We start from the raw sequence: 15,621 nt of genomic DNA on the forward strand, positions 1-15,621 counted from the left end.
AAAGTTAAACCTAAATGGATGAAAGTATCAGAACCTTAAAACAACTTTATTACGCGTTTTCTCCTCAGGAATGTGATCCAAGCTAACTAAGCCGAAGTGTTTTTACACAGTTTTTAACCCCTCATTTCACTCTGATTTTTCTGATTGTCCAAAGTTGTTCCCTTCAACAGCCTTTTCCAGATATTTTAAATTCAAGATCATAGCTAGTGTTTGCTCAATAGCCTAATATAAGTTTAAAATAAGCAATTTACTCCAGAATAAAGATCTGTCAGGTCACCCACACAGCTCCACGATGACAAACGACAGCTACCTTTCAAATGAAAGGTGTTCTTTTTGTACACCCATTCTAAAATAAGATCAAAAACAGTACTGCCAGTTCAGATTCAGTTTACTTGTATTTCTTCTTTGTGGTTTTATCCAAAGCCCTTGTTAATATTGTAAGTGACAACTTTAAGAAGTCAGTCAACATTGCCATCCTAGTTACAAAGGGTAATACAGCCAGAGTCCCAAAGTCAGAACCATACACATCTAAACAAAACAGGATGTTGTGCAAAAAGGGTACTAGTCTTCAAAGAGTTTGTTTGTTTTTAATTTTTGTACTGGTTGAACAATCACTGCAGTCTTTTGTTACTCAAAAAATTGTAGGAATTAATGAAAAATAAGCAATACTTTATTTCAATATCAGATTTCTGGTTTGTGTGTTACACTGGGGCTGGCTGGACTGAAACAGACATGTCTCAAACACAAAATAACATAAATTAGACAAGCCATGAGACATGTACAATTAATTTCTACCAAAATGAGGATAATTGAACCCACTTCTACGCCACTTCTTTTACACTTTTAATGGTGATAGTGACTAGTATTTTATTAAGAGGGTAAAATTCAATAAAATGCACAAGGAAGCCATACAACTCAAAGATAATGTTTGCACAGCTTCCAATTCCACTGTGAAAATATACCCCCCAAAATAGAAATAGGCACTTCATCTTTAAAAATGAAGCACTCATTTTCGTTCTTCAGTCGTCATCAACAGTTGGCTTGATTGTCACTCCTCTTCTGATTTGACCCCAACCAATTAAACTGCAAAACGAAAAACAGTTTCTATTACTTTTCATAGTAGTTACAAACAACCAAAATAAATCAACGTTCTTCTGTCACTCTTATGCCTTCAGTTCTTAAAACTTTTAGAAGAGCAGCTACTGGAAACGCAGAATAAAGGATGAGGGAAAGAACATGCATATATTCTGCTCTGCTATTTATATTCAGTAATATCAAGGCCCTCCTCTCCTTTTATAGACCATAAACCTCAAAAAAAACCCCAAAAACAAAAGCCAGTACTTTTTAAAATTAAGCCTATGTCTGTTTCCACAATCAGTAGACAGACAGTCCATACTATTAATACAATTGCCTCTAAAAAAAACTTGCAGTTTCCACAAGCAGATGCACAGCAACCAAGTGTGTGTCTAAGTTTAATTTGCTAGGCAATAGAGGCTGTCTCTGGAGATCAGTCTGTCAATTAAAAAAAAAAAAAAAGAGTATAGTAACCCAGTATTTCCCATTTTTTTGAGGATAATATCCATAGCTTATAACTTGTCTCCTTGAATTCACTGTTCCTTGGCCTAACTACTGTAATCTCGTTTGTTTGGCCATTTGCTGTTTAACCTCTGTGCTTCTATATATTTATTTTCTATTTTATTCCTCTTGTTCTCTGCTTGCTTTCTCACTTGTTTTTCTCGTCATTTCAGTACTCCATTCCCTGAGATTACAAGTTCCCTTTCACAACACCGGCTATATGCTATCTTCATTCCAACTGGACTTTATCACGCTATTCTTCTCAGTCTGCTTCCCTTCCCTTCTCTCAACTTTGTTTCTTTATGTTACTCTTCTAATACAGCATAGATAGCAACGTTTTACTAAGACAATCTTTATATCAGGTTGCCATTACTTGCCCAACCTGTATTCCAGAGACAGGCAGGTTTTGGGCAAAATTAGGTCAGGTTTTGAGAGCAGAAAATAAAGATGCAAGACACCTTGCAACAAAACTCAAACTAAAAACCATATAGGCTGTCAGTCTATGGTTTGAAAAAAAGCACTGTTTCCAATACAAATAATTTCTCCTCTTCCTTCTGGTTTCCCCAATTTAATTTGGGTCCTAATCTTTTTTTTTTTTTTTGGCCTGTTCAAGATGTGTTATCTTTTTCCTTGGCTTTTCAGGAATAGCCTCTTCCTTAATATGTCAGCTAGCTCTGAGACAGAGGCGTGAAATTCTCAGGTATGCTTTCCTGTTGATCTGAAAAAGAAACACTCGCCCATGGATAAGATATTTAAAACTTGGTGGTTCTTCACACATTAAGGACCGTGATAGGCTGAAGAAACGGGCAGACAGGAATCTCATGAAGTTCAAAGGGAAGTGCAAAGTCCCACACCTGGGGAAGAATAACCCCAGTACAGGCTGGGGGCTAACTGGCTGGAGAACAGCTCTGCGGAGGAGGACCCTGAGGGTCCTAATTAACAAGCTGACCATAAGCCAGCAGTGTTGCCCTCATGGCAGAAGGCCAATGGCATCCTGAGCTGCATCAGGCAGAGCACTGCCAGCAGGTCGAGGGAGGGGATCTCTCCCCTCTACTCAGCCCTGGTGAGGCCACATCTGGAGTGCTGGGTCCAGTGCTGGGCCTCTCAGTTACAAGACAGACATGGATTTACTGGATCAAGTCCAGTGAAGAGCCACAAAGGTGACTAAGGCCTGGAGCATCTCTCATATAAGGAGAGGCTGAAAGAGCTGGGAGACAGCTCAGCCTGGAGAAGTATCAGGGGGAATCTTAACAATGTTTATAAATATCTGATGGGAGGGTGTCAAGAGGATGGGGCCAGATTCTTCTCAGTGGTGCTCTGGGAGGGTGTCAAGAGGATGGGGCCAGATTCTTCTCAGTGGTGCTCAGCAACAGGACAAGAAGGAACAGGCCCAAACTGAAATACAGCTAACTCCATTTGAACATAAGAAAACAATTCCTCACTGTGAGCGTTCAGCCCTGGAACATGTTGCCCTAAGAGGCTGTGGAGTCTCCAACCTTGGAGATACTCAAAACCCAACCGGACATGGTCCTAGGCAAGCTGCTCTAACTGACCCTGCTTGAGCAAGGGGGTTGGACCAGATGATCTCCAGGGGTGCCTTCCAACCCCAACTATTCTGTGACTTCTGAGATGGATGGTTATGTTTCCTTATGCTTTCCCTCACACCAAGCGTGCTGCATAGGAGCAAGGAATCTAAATAACACGTGTGTTCCTGTGCTATACACGTAGCCTTACGGAACACAGAACAAGTACAGTATACGTAGTCATCTAGAAAAGAAGTATGGCACTAAGTCTAAAATGAATCAATCAGATCTGCTCACCATCTTCAGCTACCAGATGCCTGTGTGCAGTCAGCCATTCTATACTTATGATTTACATGAATCAATACAATTGATACTTGTTTCTTTCCCCTCTGCTCACAGTACATAAAATACTTGAATCTTGGAATGTCCCTCCTCCATTCCCCTACTATTACTTTATGTTTCACTAAAAGTCACGTAGAGCCCCACAGGCTGAATACCACTGACTTGGGTGTATGATGACAGGTTTTGGCTTAATGTTACTTGAACTTTCAAACCGTTGTCAAGACTGCCTACTGTTATCTCAATTACAGCATGGCTGTTTTGGCAACAAAACCATGAACATCAGGTGTTTCCTTGTGTGTTAAATAACAGAAAGTCAACTTCGTTATAACGCTTCTTTAAAAGAGGCTAGAAATAGCATGAAGCATTGCATTAAAAAAAGTATCAACAAGTTAGAACAATCTACAGAAATTTTAACAAAAGGCACACATTTACATAAGCTAGAGTAAAATCAGATTCACACACTTCTTTAGGCGATGACATAATAATCAGGCCTTCTACCAATCTAGCGTCAACTTACCGCCAGTGTTTCTCAACTCTTCGACTCAGGGCAATTTTTTCTCCCACTTCTGTACATACAGGGTTAGTTAGCACAATCTTCCCCAAATCAGCCTTTACTGCACTGACTCTCCCTCCAGTAGATAAAGATCCTATGTTTACCATTAAAACTTCATTCTTTGATAATTTTTGCACCTGAAATAAGACACAGAAAATTCTGAAGCCTAGGCTTTAAAAACTGCTCACATTAAGTCAGCACTGTTTAGCAACAAAATGCCTCTAATGAAAAAAAATACCAGAGATGATAGTATCTCCCATTACCTAATGACCAAAAAAAGTATCATAGCTGAAGGATTCAAAAACTATAATTATCCCCCACATAAACCATGCAAAACAGTGCCAGTGGAGGAAGGTTATATTTTCACTCTTCTGAAAGCACAAATATGTAAACGTGTCATCCATTTAGTACTGCAGGCTCTTATTGCAGAGAAATCCCAAGAAAGTACATTGTGCCATTTTCTATAAAACAAACAGAACTGTACCTAGTTTATTAGTAGTAAAAACATTGGCTCAGATATTGCTACAAACTGGAATATGTTACCATTCTACATAATTCTGATGTTCTCATTTCCCTTAAGCCTACATAAATCAAGACAACTTCTCAAAACAGAACACTTCACAGAGGAGAAAAAGAGGGTGAAAACGATTTACCCCTGCATGAAGCAGTTTTTAAGATTTTAATGCTAACAATAAATGCTATGATGTTTTATTTTGATCTTCTGTGGAAAGTGGACCATGGAACAAACGACTGCTGTGCATCAAGTTCACAGTTTCTTTTGAACTGCAGCATTTCAGAAATATTTAGGTGTAAAGAGTTCTTAAGAGAGAGGATCTACAAGAAGCACATAAGCAGGCAGTCAACCAACATGCTTGTAAAACTAGTTATTGCACAAATAGGCTGACAGCAAAGAAAAATAACTACCAATACGTTTAGTACACTTAACTTTATGATGTGTAAATACTCTACAGTACTTTAAACAATCCTGATATGAATTACTACTCCTCTGAAAAGCATTCCTCTCTAATATTAAATAAGCAGAGGCCAGTTACTTCAGTGACATAAGCATATATTAACAGAGAGACAAAATTACTATACAGACCAGAAAAACGTACATGCTAACAAAACTTAGCACAAAGAATTAATGAATAAGAGAAATTGGAAAAAGATACCACAGTACTGTCTTTCTAAAAATGGGTACAGACCTTTGCAGCTTTCTTGTCTCCTTCAGTGCGCACACCTAATAATCGCCTTAGCAAGAAATAGGAAATTTCTAGCTCTGTAAATATTTCAGGCAGTGCGCCAACTGCGCCAAGAACTTGCCCTACCATTCGGTCAGCCCGACACAAAGTTGGATCAATCTTAGTTCCGACACCTAAAACATAAGAAGTCACAAAGAATAACTGAAAGGTAGCTGCCACATTTATATTTGAAGGAGATCTCAAAACAACAAATTGAGAATACATTGACAATTCCCTGTTACCTGGACAGCACTTCCAAAATACTTTTTCGTAAAAGAATAGTCTTACCTATAAGGCCTCCTGGAGCAGCATATTGGAGATCATTGTGCTCTGCAAAAAGTGATACAATTTTGGAAAAGATTGGCTTGCACATCAGTTTTCCTTCACTGTCCTTCGACACGATACCAGGCCGGACCTCAATTTCCTGACCCACCTAATTACAAAGGTGAAAAAGTAGTTAACCGGGTGTTTCACAGGAACATAAAGCTAACTGCTCATCACAGATGAGACCCAGTTTTTCCAAGACCTACTATTTATACAGGTCCTTGGTTCTGGGCTAATGTAGAACTTCTAAACTTCTGTTGCACTGTTTACTGAAAACTGAAGAATACTGAAAAGCTCTGTAACTATGAAACACAATTACTTTTCTTCCAAATAGCTGCCTTAGTAAAGGACCTTTATGAGTGATCATTCCTACACCTAAATTCTAGCTTAAATTTATTTTTTTAATGACATTGACATTTCACTCAGAAACGTTACAGCACTGAGAAAAAATACATCTAAATTGATCACTGTAATTGACCGGCATCAATAAACCGTAAGGCAAAGAAAATGAGAGTTGTATAAGCATTCAAAGATGAAGTTTGCTTTCCAGTATAACAGAAGTACCTTTAAAATTCTTTTATTTTTTTCAAAATGATTTATCAAATAGAAGTGGTAAGACAAAAAAGAATTAGCTCCCTCAGTTTTTGTAAGCAATGAAAAGGGGTATTGGTAGTAGCAAAAGTTAAGACTACTGAAACAAAAATATATCAAAAAAGAAAAGAATATAGAAATAAAGACCAGTGTTTCTTGTTCCTATATTTTAAAATAGGAAAGTAACAAGCCATAGACAGACAGGATAGCTGCCACCTAACTATGTTCTAGTTTAAAAAGAATATCAACCACAAATTTCAATTTTATAGATTCATTTTGGACCAGGCACGCAAAAACTCTACTCAGTACCATCACTACAGTATCTCCTGAGAGGAGGAAGAAAACATTACCTTCAAAACACCCTTGAGAATACTGCCACCAGCTACGCCCCCCTTCAGGTCATCAACCTCACAGCCAGGCTTGTTGACATCAAAAGATCTAATTACTGAAAGGAATCAAATCGTAATCAAGTTTATATTTAAGAGCAGGTTTTTAAAGAATTAGTATCTTTCTTCAAAAACTTATATCACTACCTAAAAGAGAAAGCCACAATCAACTACATTAAAAAAAAAACCCAAAAAACCAAAAAACCTTCAATCACAATTTCAGTTTCTTTGTAACCTTGTTCTAACATAATGAATTGGTATGTGTTATGAACACATGAGCTTGCGGGCTCCCGTGATTTGTGTAAAAATTTTTGCTTTTGATTTATTGTGGTGGAACTGGTTTTTAAAATATGCTAGACAAAAACTGAGACTTTGACAATCGTGCTCAGGAGACATGACTTCTTAATGAAACAGGCTAGCCTACCTATACGACCTGTTGAAATAATTTCATTTGCTTATATAACTGTTTGTCAGTACTTTGTTAAAAATATGCCTCTAGTTGCTATGACTTTAAATTTGATTTAAGGCCTGTTTCTCATCTTCATTGCACTTTATTGCACTTTGTGCACATAGAATTTACACACAAAACAGTAAGTATCCCAAATGAAGATAACCACATCTGTTAATTTAAGCTTCTGAACAATACAGAAGCTCTCAGGAAATAGGCAAGTTTTGAACTGAGGCTGCACTGAACACTCCTCCTAACCTTGCCTCTTTTCAGAGCACTCAGCAACATGCTGCTTGACGTTTATATAGACGTAGCAAAAGATGAGCCACAGAACAAAGACATAACCATTTGCTTACCAATAAGCCTTGGTTCGGATGTGAAGTCTCGCAAAGGAACTGGAATCTTCTTCACTATATACTCACAAACTACCTCAATGTTGTATTTCAACTGTGCAGAGATTGGAATAATTGGAGCTCCTTCTGCAACTGTACCTAAAACAAAACTGAGTTCAGTATCCAGCCTTAATACAATATTTGTAGAAACATAATCAAGAGTTCCGTCATTTTTAAGAGCACTAATGAAGTTCAAGACAATTTATACCTATTGCCCAAAACAAGAAATATCGACCACCACCCTTCCCTTCACCATATCAGCTCAAAAGCCATCCAGACCTAGTTTTCAAGGCAGTCGGAAACAACCCGCGTGTTGCCTCTGGGTGATTGCATACAGAAGTCATACAGCTGCTCTCTAAAAAGCTGTGAAAAATAATTTTCTGCTCTGAGAGAGAATTCGCCTCTTACTTGGTGATCGGGAATAGTACGAAGTGAGTTCAGAGGATTACTTGAGCCATTTAATTCCCAATGGATACATTAGGGAGCTCTGCACCAGAAGAGTTGTAAAACATACATGCACTGGATAAAATCACAGTAAAGCGCATCATGAAAGCGAAGCCTCTAATTTGAATGTGTAACCCTATGCTGACTAGCACTTTATAATTTAATTACATTGCCTTCCAGCACAAAATTCTGTCACTTTCTGAAGGTATAAACAGAAATACCTCTTTGGTTAACCATTTAAAAATGAGAAATGATCCTAACTGCTTGTTTCAAGGCACACAGCTGAGCCATAACTTATATTTCCTAAGAGAAATCAGGTACTTAAAATATTTGATGTGTTGATTTCACGGTCAGATTTCATTGTGCAGACCCAGAATTCCTACCTTGCTTTAATGATGACCTTTTCTAAGCTTTGCAATACAAACATATGTTTTAGAGAAATCTTAATTTGATAGGATGAATTTAATTACCAAGACTTGCTAAATATTATTAGTTTTATTTAGATCTCATAACTCCAGGTCTCAGAAAAGAACTCCAAATTTATGCACCAAGCCACCTCAACACAGCTGTTACGAGCAGCTTCTCGTGCAAGGTATCAAGTCTAAAAAAAGAAAGGACAGACCCATTGGCAACTTTTGATGGTGATAACTTAGCCACATAGCTTTTTACCTGCTCCTGCTAAATCAGATAAGCAGGGAAAACAGTGGAAGCTCCTGCAAAAGATGAAACTCAAGGAAAGAGAACAAAGTTGAACAGAACTCTATGGCTGGTGTGGGTAACTGCTGGAATGAGTATGATAACACTGCTTGAACTGGACTTAGAGCAAGAGATGACAGATCGACTTTTTGTCAGTGGATTAAAAAAACCCACTTATACCTACAAGGTTATCATAACATTGCTGCTTCATTCTCCCCTACATTGCAATAAAATCACAGTGCACTCTCTATGCAGAAACAAAGAGGGCTACGAAGAAGAAAACAAGTTCTGTGAAATCTGCTAGACAATTAGTTATTGCTATTAGCTTTACATCAATAACATTACTGTATTTAAGCAGTCTGGAACAGGGAAGAAGCATGATTTCAACAGTCTATTTTTTGAATTACCAGACTACATACACCAGTGTAATCCAAGTAAGAGAAACTCTTCTGGACGTGTAGAAAAACACCATGTCCCAACACTGGAGAACTTCCATCACTGACAGTTTCTGCTGTTGAAAACTTACCTTGTACAAATGCAAGAATCTGTTCATACTGTTCTTTAGCCTGGCTCTCCTTTACCAAATCAATCTTATTTTGTAGAATCAAGATGTGCTTCAGTTTCATGATTTCTATAGCAGCTAGATGTTCTGAGGTCTGGGGCTGAGGGCATGACTCATTACCAGCTGAAAGAAGAAAAGTGACTGCAATACAGAAACTATAAAGATACACAAATCCCCTGGTGAGGGCCCCTGCACTTTCCACCGTGCCTTTATAAAAATACTACAGTCATCTCTCGTTAACCTATATATGAGACACCCGAGCTAGCAGTCATCTACTTCTTTCCAAGGACTGCTGGCTTTGGTATCCACACAACGCATGACAGAGGAGATCACAGAATCGCCGAGGTTGGAAGGGACCTCTGGAGATCATCTAGTCCAACCCCTCTGCTCTTGCAGGGTCTTTAGAGCATATTTCCCAGGATCGCATCCAGGCGGGTTTTGAATCTCTCCGGCGAAGGAGACTCCACAACCTCTCTGGGCAACCTGTGCCAGTGCTCTGTCACCCTCACAGCAAAGAAGTTTTTCCTCAGGCTCAGATGGAACTTTCTGTGTTTCAGTTTGTACCCGTTGCCTCTTGTCCTGTCACTGGGCACCATGGAGATGGTACTGCAGTGGTCCCCATTCTACTCGCTCCCAGCAGAAACATACATTTAAAATTTCGAAAGGTACTGGACAGCTAACTTGTGTCACCTTGAATCATTCCATCCCTTAGGTCCCTAGACAGCTGAGAACTGACCATAACGTAATTGACCTTTCAAAAAAATCTTAAGACGCTTTAGTGTTTTCTTATCACCAAAGCGATAAAAATGCCAAGACCTCCCAACTGCACGACAGATGATAAATACATGAAGCATGTGAAGAGGGCAATTATCAGTGTGGCTTGGATTCCAGGTACCAGAGAAGCCATGTTTGGCCTGAGGTGTTCGTTATGACGTTCGAGCTCACTCACATGTTCTAGCTCTAAAAAGGCAGGAGGCATGACAGCTTATCAGGCTACCTCTGACTATTTAAACTGCAGTATCTAAAGATGTTGTTCTCGTCTGTTGGCACACCCTGTCCAGAAAACACAATCACTCTTTATCACTGCAGAGCACTATACCGTTCTACAGATGTATGAAAATGGATTTTACTCACTTCCCGTTGTTTGAAAATCAGAACAAGACTTTTCTAAATCAGTATATATCTCATGTACCTTGTTCTGTCCACATTCAGCTGGGTTTACCATTTGTATTTTGACTCTCCTGCGTGGCTAAGGCTACGTATTTAAAGCAAACTGAAACTTCTAAGAAATGCAAAATATACCTGCAGCCAAATGTATTTCCATGAAATAATATAAGTTTTACCATACTACACTACTACAAGGTTTCATTTTAACCTACCAACCTATCAACTGCGATGATTACCAGACTAATGACCATGTTTTAGTTGTATTAAAGTAATACATATGTATATGTTGGGGTACTTTTTTCGTAGCACTGCTCAAGCTCTTCTAAATACATCTCAACAACGCCCACATTTTTAAACTAATCACTCCCACACTGCTCCCTAAATCTGTATAAAGTAGTTTCATGATATTAAAAAAGTAAAGCTCCGTGTTTGTGTACCCATCATTACCTATCAACAGCAAAGCTGCGTCCATCACTGCTGCACCGTTCAACATAGTAGCCATCAAAATATCATGGCCAGGGCAATCCACAAAAGAGACGTGCCTGTAGGTACAAGGAAGGTAGAAAGAAATCCAAAAGCCAATTATCAACAATTTCTGTGACTGGTTCACATGAACGCTAAGTAGACACAAAGGTTAAAAACCATCCTTAAAAAAAGAAAGAACATATAGCAAACACAAAAGAAATGAACGCTTCAACAGAGATGCTGAGAAGTGAAAATTGTAAGTATTTTCATAAAAACAAAGACTACAGAATCAGCTACTGAATATTTTTTCTGAGTTTTAAGATTCAATGCTGTATCTTCATACTAGGTATGGCTTTAATATTTCACAGATTTACATAAGTCAGACCTAGTTTACACGTACCAGATTTTAAAAAACCCACATACACAGGATATAGCATATTGTACTTGATTTCTCTTACGCGTTTTAAAAGATGTCTCCCATTCTCGAAAATGTGTGCCTTTAATTACATAGTTACAATTGCACTTCACTTCTAAGAAGTATGTACACTGACAACATTACAGGTGTTAGTTCCAATCTCACAATTCTACTGTGCAGCCTGTAATAATTGAGGCACTACATTCTTGTATGAACTACATTCACCAAGAATCCTTGTTTCTTGGTAGCGTGCCACCAAAAAGCAAGGAACTGACTTGCTGCTAGCTGGCAAGGTTAAAAATGTACAATTAGCAAACGAACAGTAAGTGAAAGAATCCAAAGCTTTAAGCGATAGTTTAACAATGGCTGCATAACTCTCACACTCCACCAAAAACTGTTAGAACAAATGTCCTACTGGGAATCTGAGGAAAGGAAGGAAATACGTGATTACAGCAGTAACAGTATTTTACACATAAGCACAAACTAGGAGTCTTGTTGTACAACTGCCTTTGTGACTAGTCCCATTTGAACAATCAATCACTGCCTTTGTGACTAGTCCCATTTGAACAATCAGTTACTGCAAAGACCAACAAAACTGCTGTGGAGACGATGCTTGCAGCTATGCTTTATTAGAAACGAAGTAAATAAAGGATGCCTGACCCCTAGTTACAGGCCTGATCTCATGATAAGCATCAAGGTCTCATAGATCCATTTTAAGAACTCTGTTGCACTTTTTCTTCCTACAAGCGGAAAAGTCTTTGAAGATTACACTCCAAAAAGGATTTTCAAAAATGGATTTGTGGGGTTCACAGTAGTTCTTACTGGTGGCTTTAAAATGTACTTAGAATAAGAGCAGAAAAAAAAAATTACTAAATAGTCTTAAAAAATAACCAAGGACAGAAAATACTGCTATGCTTTTCCCTGGATTGTGCACCATCACTAATATTTAACAAAAAAAAAAAAAAAAAGGCAGTTTAAATGATACCTTAGAGGTTAGGGGTACCCCACTTACAGCCTGCAAGAGCATGTGGTCTACCAGAACCATTCATTCACCTTGCAGCTCAATCCGGACTATTTTCAGTCACAAGAAGGGAAGCACAAACAAGCAAAACACAGTTTGTATCTTCCATTTTACAGCAGTTACCTGACTAGTTTAAAATTCCCTTTGGTGCCAGGAATATCTGTAGGGAACTCATCTGGGGTGCTACTTCCACAAGATCGGTAACACTCTGGTCGGGAACAGCTTGGGTCATCCAGCTTGTAAATCTGTAAGTATTTTTTAAAAATTAGAAGAAGTTTAATGAATCAAAAGCCTGTTACAAGCTTATGTCCAACGTCAAATACATTAGTAAGTCAAATTGAACATAAGTGCTAGGTTCATTGTAATGACTCACCTTGGCATTAGCATAACCCAGCTTGATTGTGATATTTCTTTCCAGTTCATTTTTAAATCTGACAGTATGAACTCCAGATATAGCTTTGACTACTGTCGACTTTCCATGGGCTACGTGGCCAATTGTACCTATGTTTTAAAAGCAAATGTGTGTGAGTAAACAGCTGTTTAATTTGTATAACGTTCCATTACACGGTATGCTACTGCCCCAAACCCTCTGGAGCCAGCAGGTCCAGAGCTCCCTTCAGAAGCACAAATGGATTCCTTCATCATTTTTGTTCAAACAAATAAAATCCTAAGATAAGCTCTAAACAGATAAATCTTTGCATTTTCATGTAACTCATTTTACTGTCCAATTTTAAGATACAATATTACTCCCCAATTACCCCCCAACCATCCTTCAATATAATATTCTTGCAAAAAACCACAGTGATTTTCAAGGTAAAAGGGTCTCACAAGTTTTCCGTTTCTTGATAACATTTAAAATGCAAACACTATGTCTAGGAACTATGTTTATATCTGTATTACTGTCTGCTTCAATAAGAACATTTTAAAAATTCTGTCACATAGGTACCATATGCTAATGCATGAGCACCAGAGTCACAGTAAGGCCCCCCTCTTTTTTAGACATTTATTTTTTACCTATATTAATTGTGGCTTGTCTGCTGATGACTTCTGGTGAGAGAGGTGTCAGCTTGGTAACATCCTGTATGAAGAAGACTTTACAATTTATTCACTTTGTATTTAAACGCTTAAAGAGTACTATGTGCGTCTTATTAAAAATTATTTATTAATTCTACGAAGCAAAATCCAACTAAGCTAATTAAAATAATTCTAGATATGAATTCTATTATTCTAAATATGTGAAGCAGGACACAAGGGAACAAAACCCTACAACCAATATAGGTCACAAAGCATTAAGGAAGGACGGAAGTAAAAATAAATAAATAATAAATAAATAAACAATACAACGAAAAAATGAATAAAAATAAATAATAAGTAAATAATAAATAAACAACAAAACAGAAAACTAAAACCAAAAGCAACTCCCCCAAAACTTGTCATACAAAACAGACAAATTCATATTAATTTTCCATGCGTGAAATGAGCAATTGTACTTCTGTTTTTAAAGTAAACGTTTATCACAAAAGGAATGGTCCATCACAATCAACATGTAAGTACAACTTACTGGTAGCATGTGTCAAATCAGAACACTTACAGATACATTCACTAGCGGGGAAAAAAAAAAAGAAAACAACCCTAACAACTCTAAGACAGCTTTTTTCTTTTAAGGCTATTTGTTCCAATACTGGATAAACATTGAAATCCACTGAAACGTTCTTCTGCGCTATTTCTGAGATTGTTCACAGTTAATTTCAAGGCCTGAAGGCCTGATCCTGCACCGAGTCCATGTGGGTGGGCTGCTGAGTTCAAGCAAAGATCCACAATGCCAGAACAGTTCTCAGTGCAGGACGTCACACAAATACTTTGTGAAGATGCATACAGTACACGTGCATACACACTAATTGGCACAGAATCATATACTGTCTACACTGTCATACAGACAGATTCTGTGCACAGTGATGAAATACAATCTTATGCAGTTAAGGCTAAGTTCAGGCCTATAATGAGCAAGTTCATTCTACCCATTACATTTTCATGAATTTCACTCATTGTATTTTAGCTTATTTTCAGGAATTACATGAACTTAGTATTCAGGTTCAACAGATAAACAAGTTTTGTTCATTTAACAGAGGCGCTTGAATATATACTTCTTGTACACCCAACTTAACATGACTAGATCTACTGAAGTCAGAAGGGGGGACGTGACCTGCAGACGGCACTATATAGTAGGATGACATGCATATACGCATGACGCAAAACCTGTCATCAACAGAGCTGCTCCCAGCACACAATTACGTACGTATGCATTTTTTTCCCTCAAGACTAGTATAAGGTTAAGTTTGGCTATAAGCTCCAGCCAAATGCGAGCACTCAACAGCCAAATGAAATTAATACAGGACAGGGCTTAAGCATAATTCATACTGACCTCCCAGTTAAGCACGTCTGCTCTTTTTCCAGTTGGCAAATACCAAGGCCAACCAGAAAAGGAAGCGAGTAAAGGAACCTTCTGAAACAATTAACATGCTTCACTCCTGAGTATCAACATGCTTACGTACAACACGGAGAAAACTCCTGTGCTCAGAAACGTTAACACTGTAAAGACAAAAATAACCCCTAATTTGCTGAAAACCAGGGAGACAGCAACCAGTGGGACTTCTGACTGGCTCTGCCTGCGTACATGAAGAAAGTGAGACAGCCGCGGCTAGGCATCTATTCGGCGAGCCGACCACAGCGAGAGACCCTCTGCGACTGATTTCCTGGTGGTCTTTGCGGAGCACACAAAGACCAACCCAGACGGCGCAGGCAAGCAAACTGCCTAGCCCCCTCGGAGAAGAGAAAACCAAAGCGCAATTCTCCTTCGGGCAAAGCAGCCTTTGAGGAGGAGGGCGCGGCACGTCCCCCACCGTCGCCACACGAAGGCCTCCCCTGCCGAGGGAGCCGGGAGGCAAGCCCACCGAGCTCCGCTCTCCTCTCACGGCTCCAGCGAGCCAGGGGCCCCATCCCGCCCGCCCCGCCCAGCCTGACCGGCTCCCGCGGCCGGCCCGGAGCGCCGCCCGGCCCCGCGCCCCCTCCCCGGCCCCGCCGCCCTGCCAGCCGGCGGCCCCCAACGGCCGCCCGGCCCGGGGGCGGGGGAGCCCGCATCCCTTCAGCCTCCGCGTGCCGGCGGCCCCGCCGCCCGCCGCCGCGCCCCCCTCACCAAGGTGGCGAGGTCCTGCCGGGAGAGGTGCGGCTGCCCCAGAGTCACTCCCGCCTCATCCCCCGCCATCTTTGCCCGAAGAGGAAGCGAGGAGCCCGCGGCGGCCGCCTGACCCCCGGCGGGGCTCGGCGCCGCCGCCGCCCGCGCCCCGCCCGCCGCCCGCCCGGCGGTACCGAGGCGCTCGGCTCGGGCCGCCGCCTCGCGGAGCGGCGCGGGGCCGCCGCCAGGCACGCCGCGGGGCGGGAGCGGCTCAGGCGCGCGGCGGGGCAGCCCCGGGAAGGAC

General features: G+C 40.1%; 1 protein-coding gene across 1 annotated transcript; it reads right to left on the reverse strand.

Annotated features, from left to right (window-relative positions):
* Positions 1-567: 567 nt before the first annotated feature.
* Positions 568-15,477, reverse strand: EIF2S3 (eukaryotic translation initiation factor 2 subunit gamma). The gene is made up of 12 exons (XM_068917566.1): positions 15,339-15,477; positions 13,160-13,223; positions 12,519-12,646; positions 12,269-12,390; positions 10,692-10,786; positions 9,042-9,200; positions 7,340-7,474; positions 6,500-6,594; positions 5,523-5,667; positions 5,199-5,368; positions 3,958-4,130; positions 568-1,083 (listed from the first exon to the last, which is right to left on the reverse strand). The coding sequence occupies exons 1-12, from the start codon at positions 15,405-15,407 to the stop codon at positions 1,020-1,022; spliced, it is 1,419 nt and encodes a 472-aa protein (XP_068773667.1). The 5' UTR covers positions 15,408-15,477; the 3' UTR covers positions 568-1,019.
* Positions 15,478-15,621: the final 144 nt, after the last annotated feature.

This window comes from Struthio camelus, chromosome 1, assembly GCF_040807025.1.
Source record: "Struthio camelus isolate bStrCam1 chromosome 1, bStrCam1.hap1, whole genome shotgun sequence".
Lineage (NCBI taxonomy): Eukaryota > Metazoa > Chordata > Aves > Struthioniformes > Struthionidae > Struthio > Struthio camelus.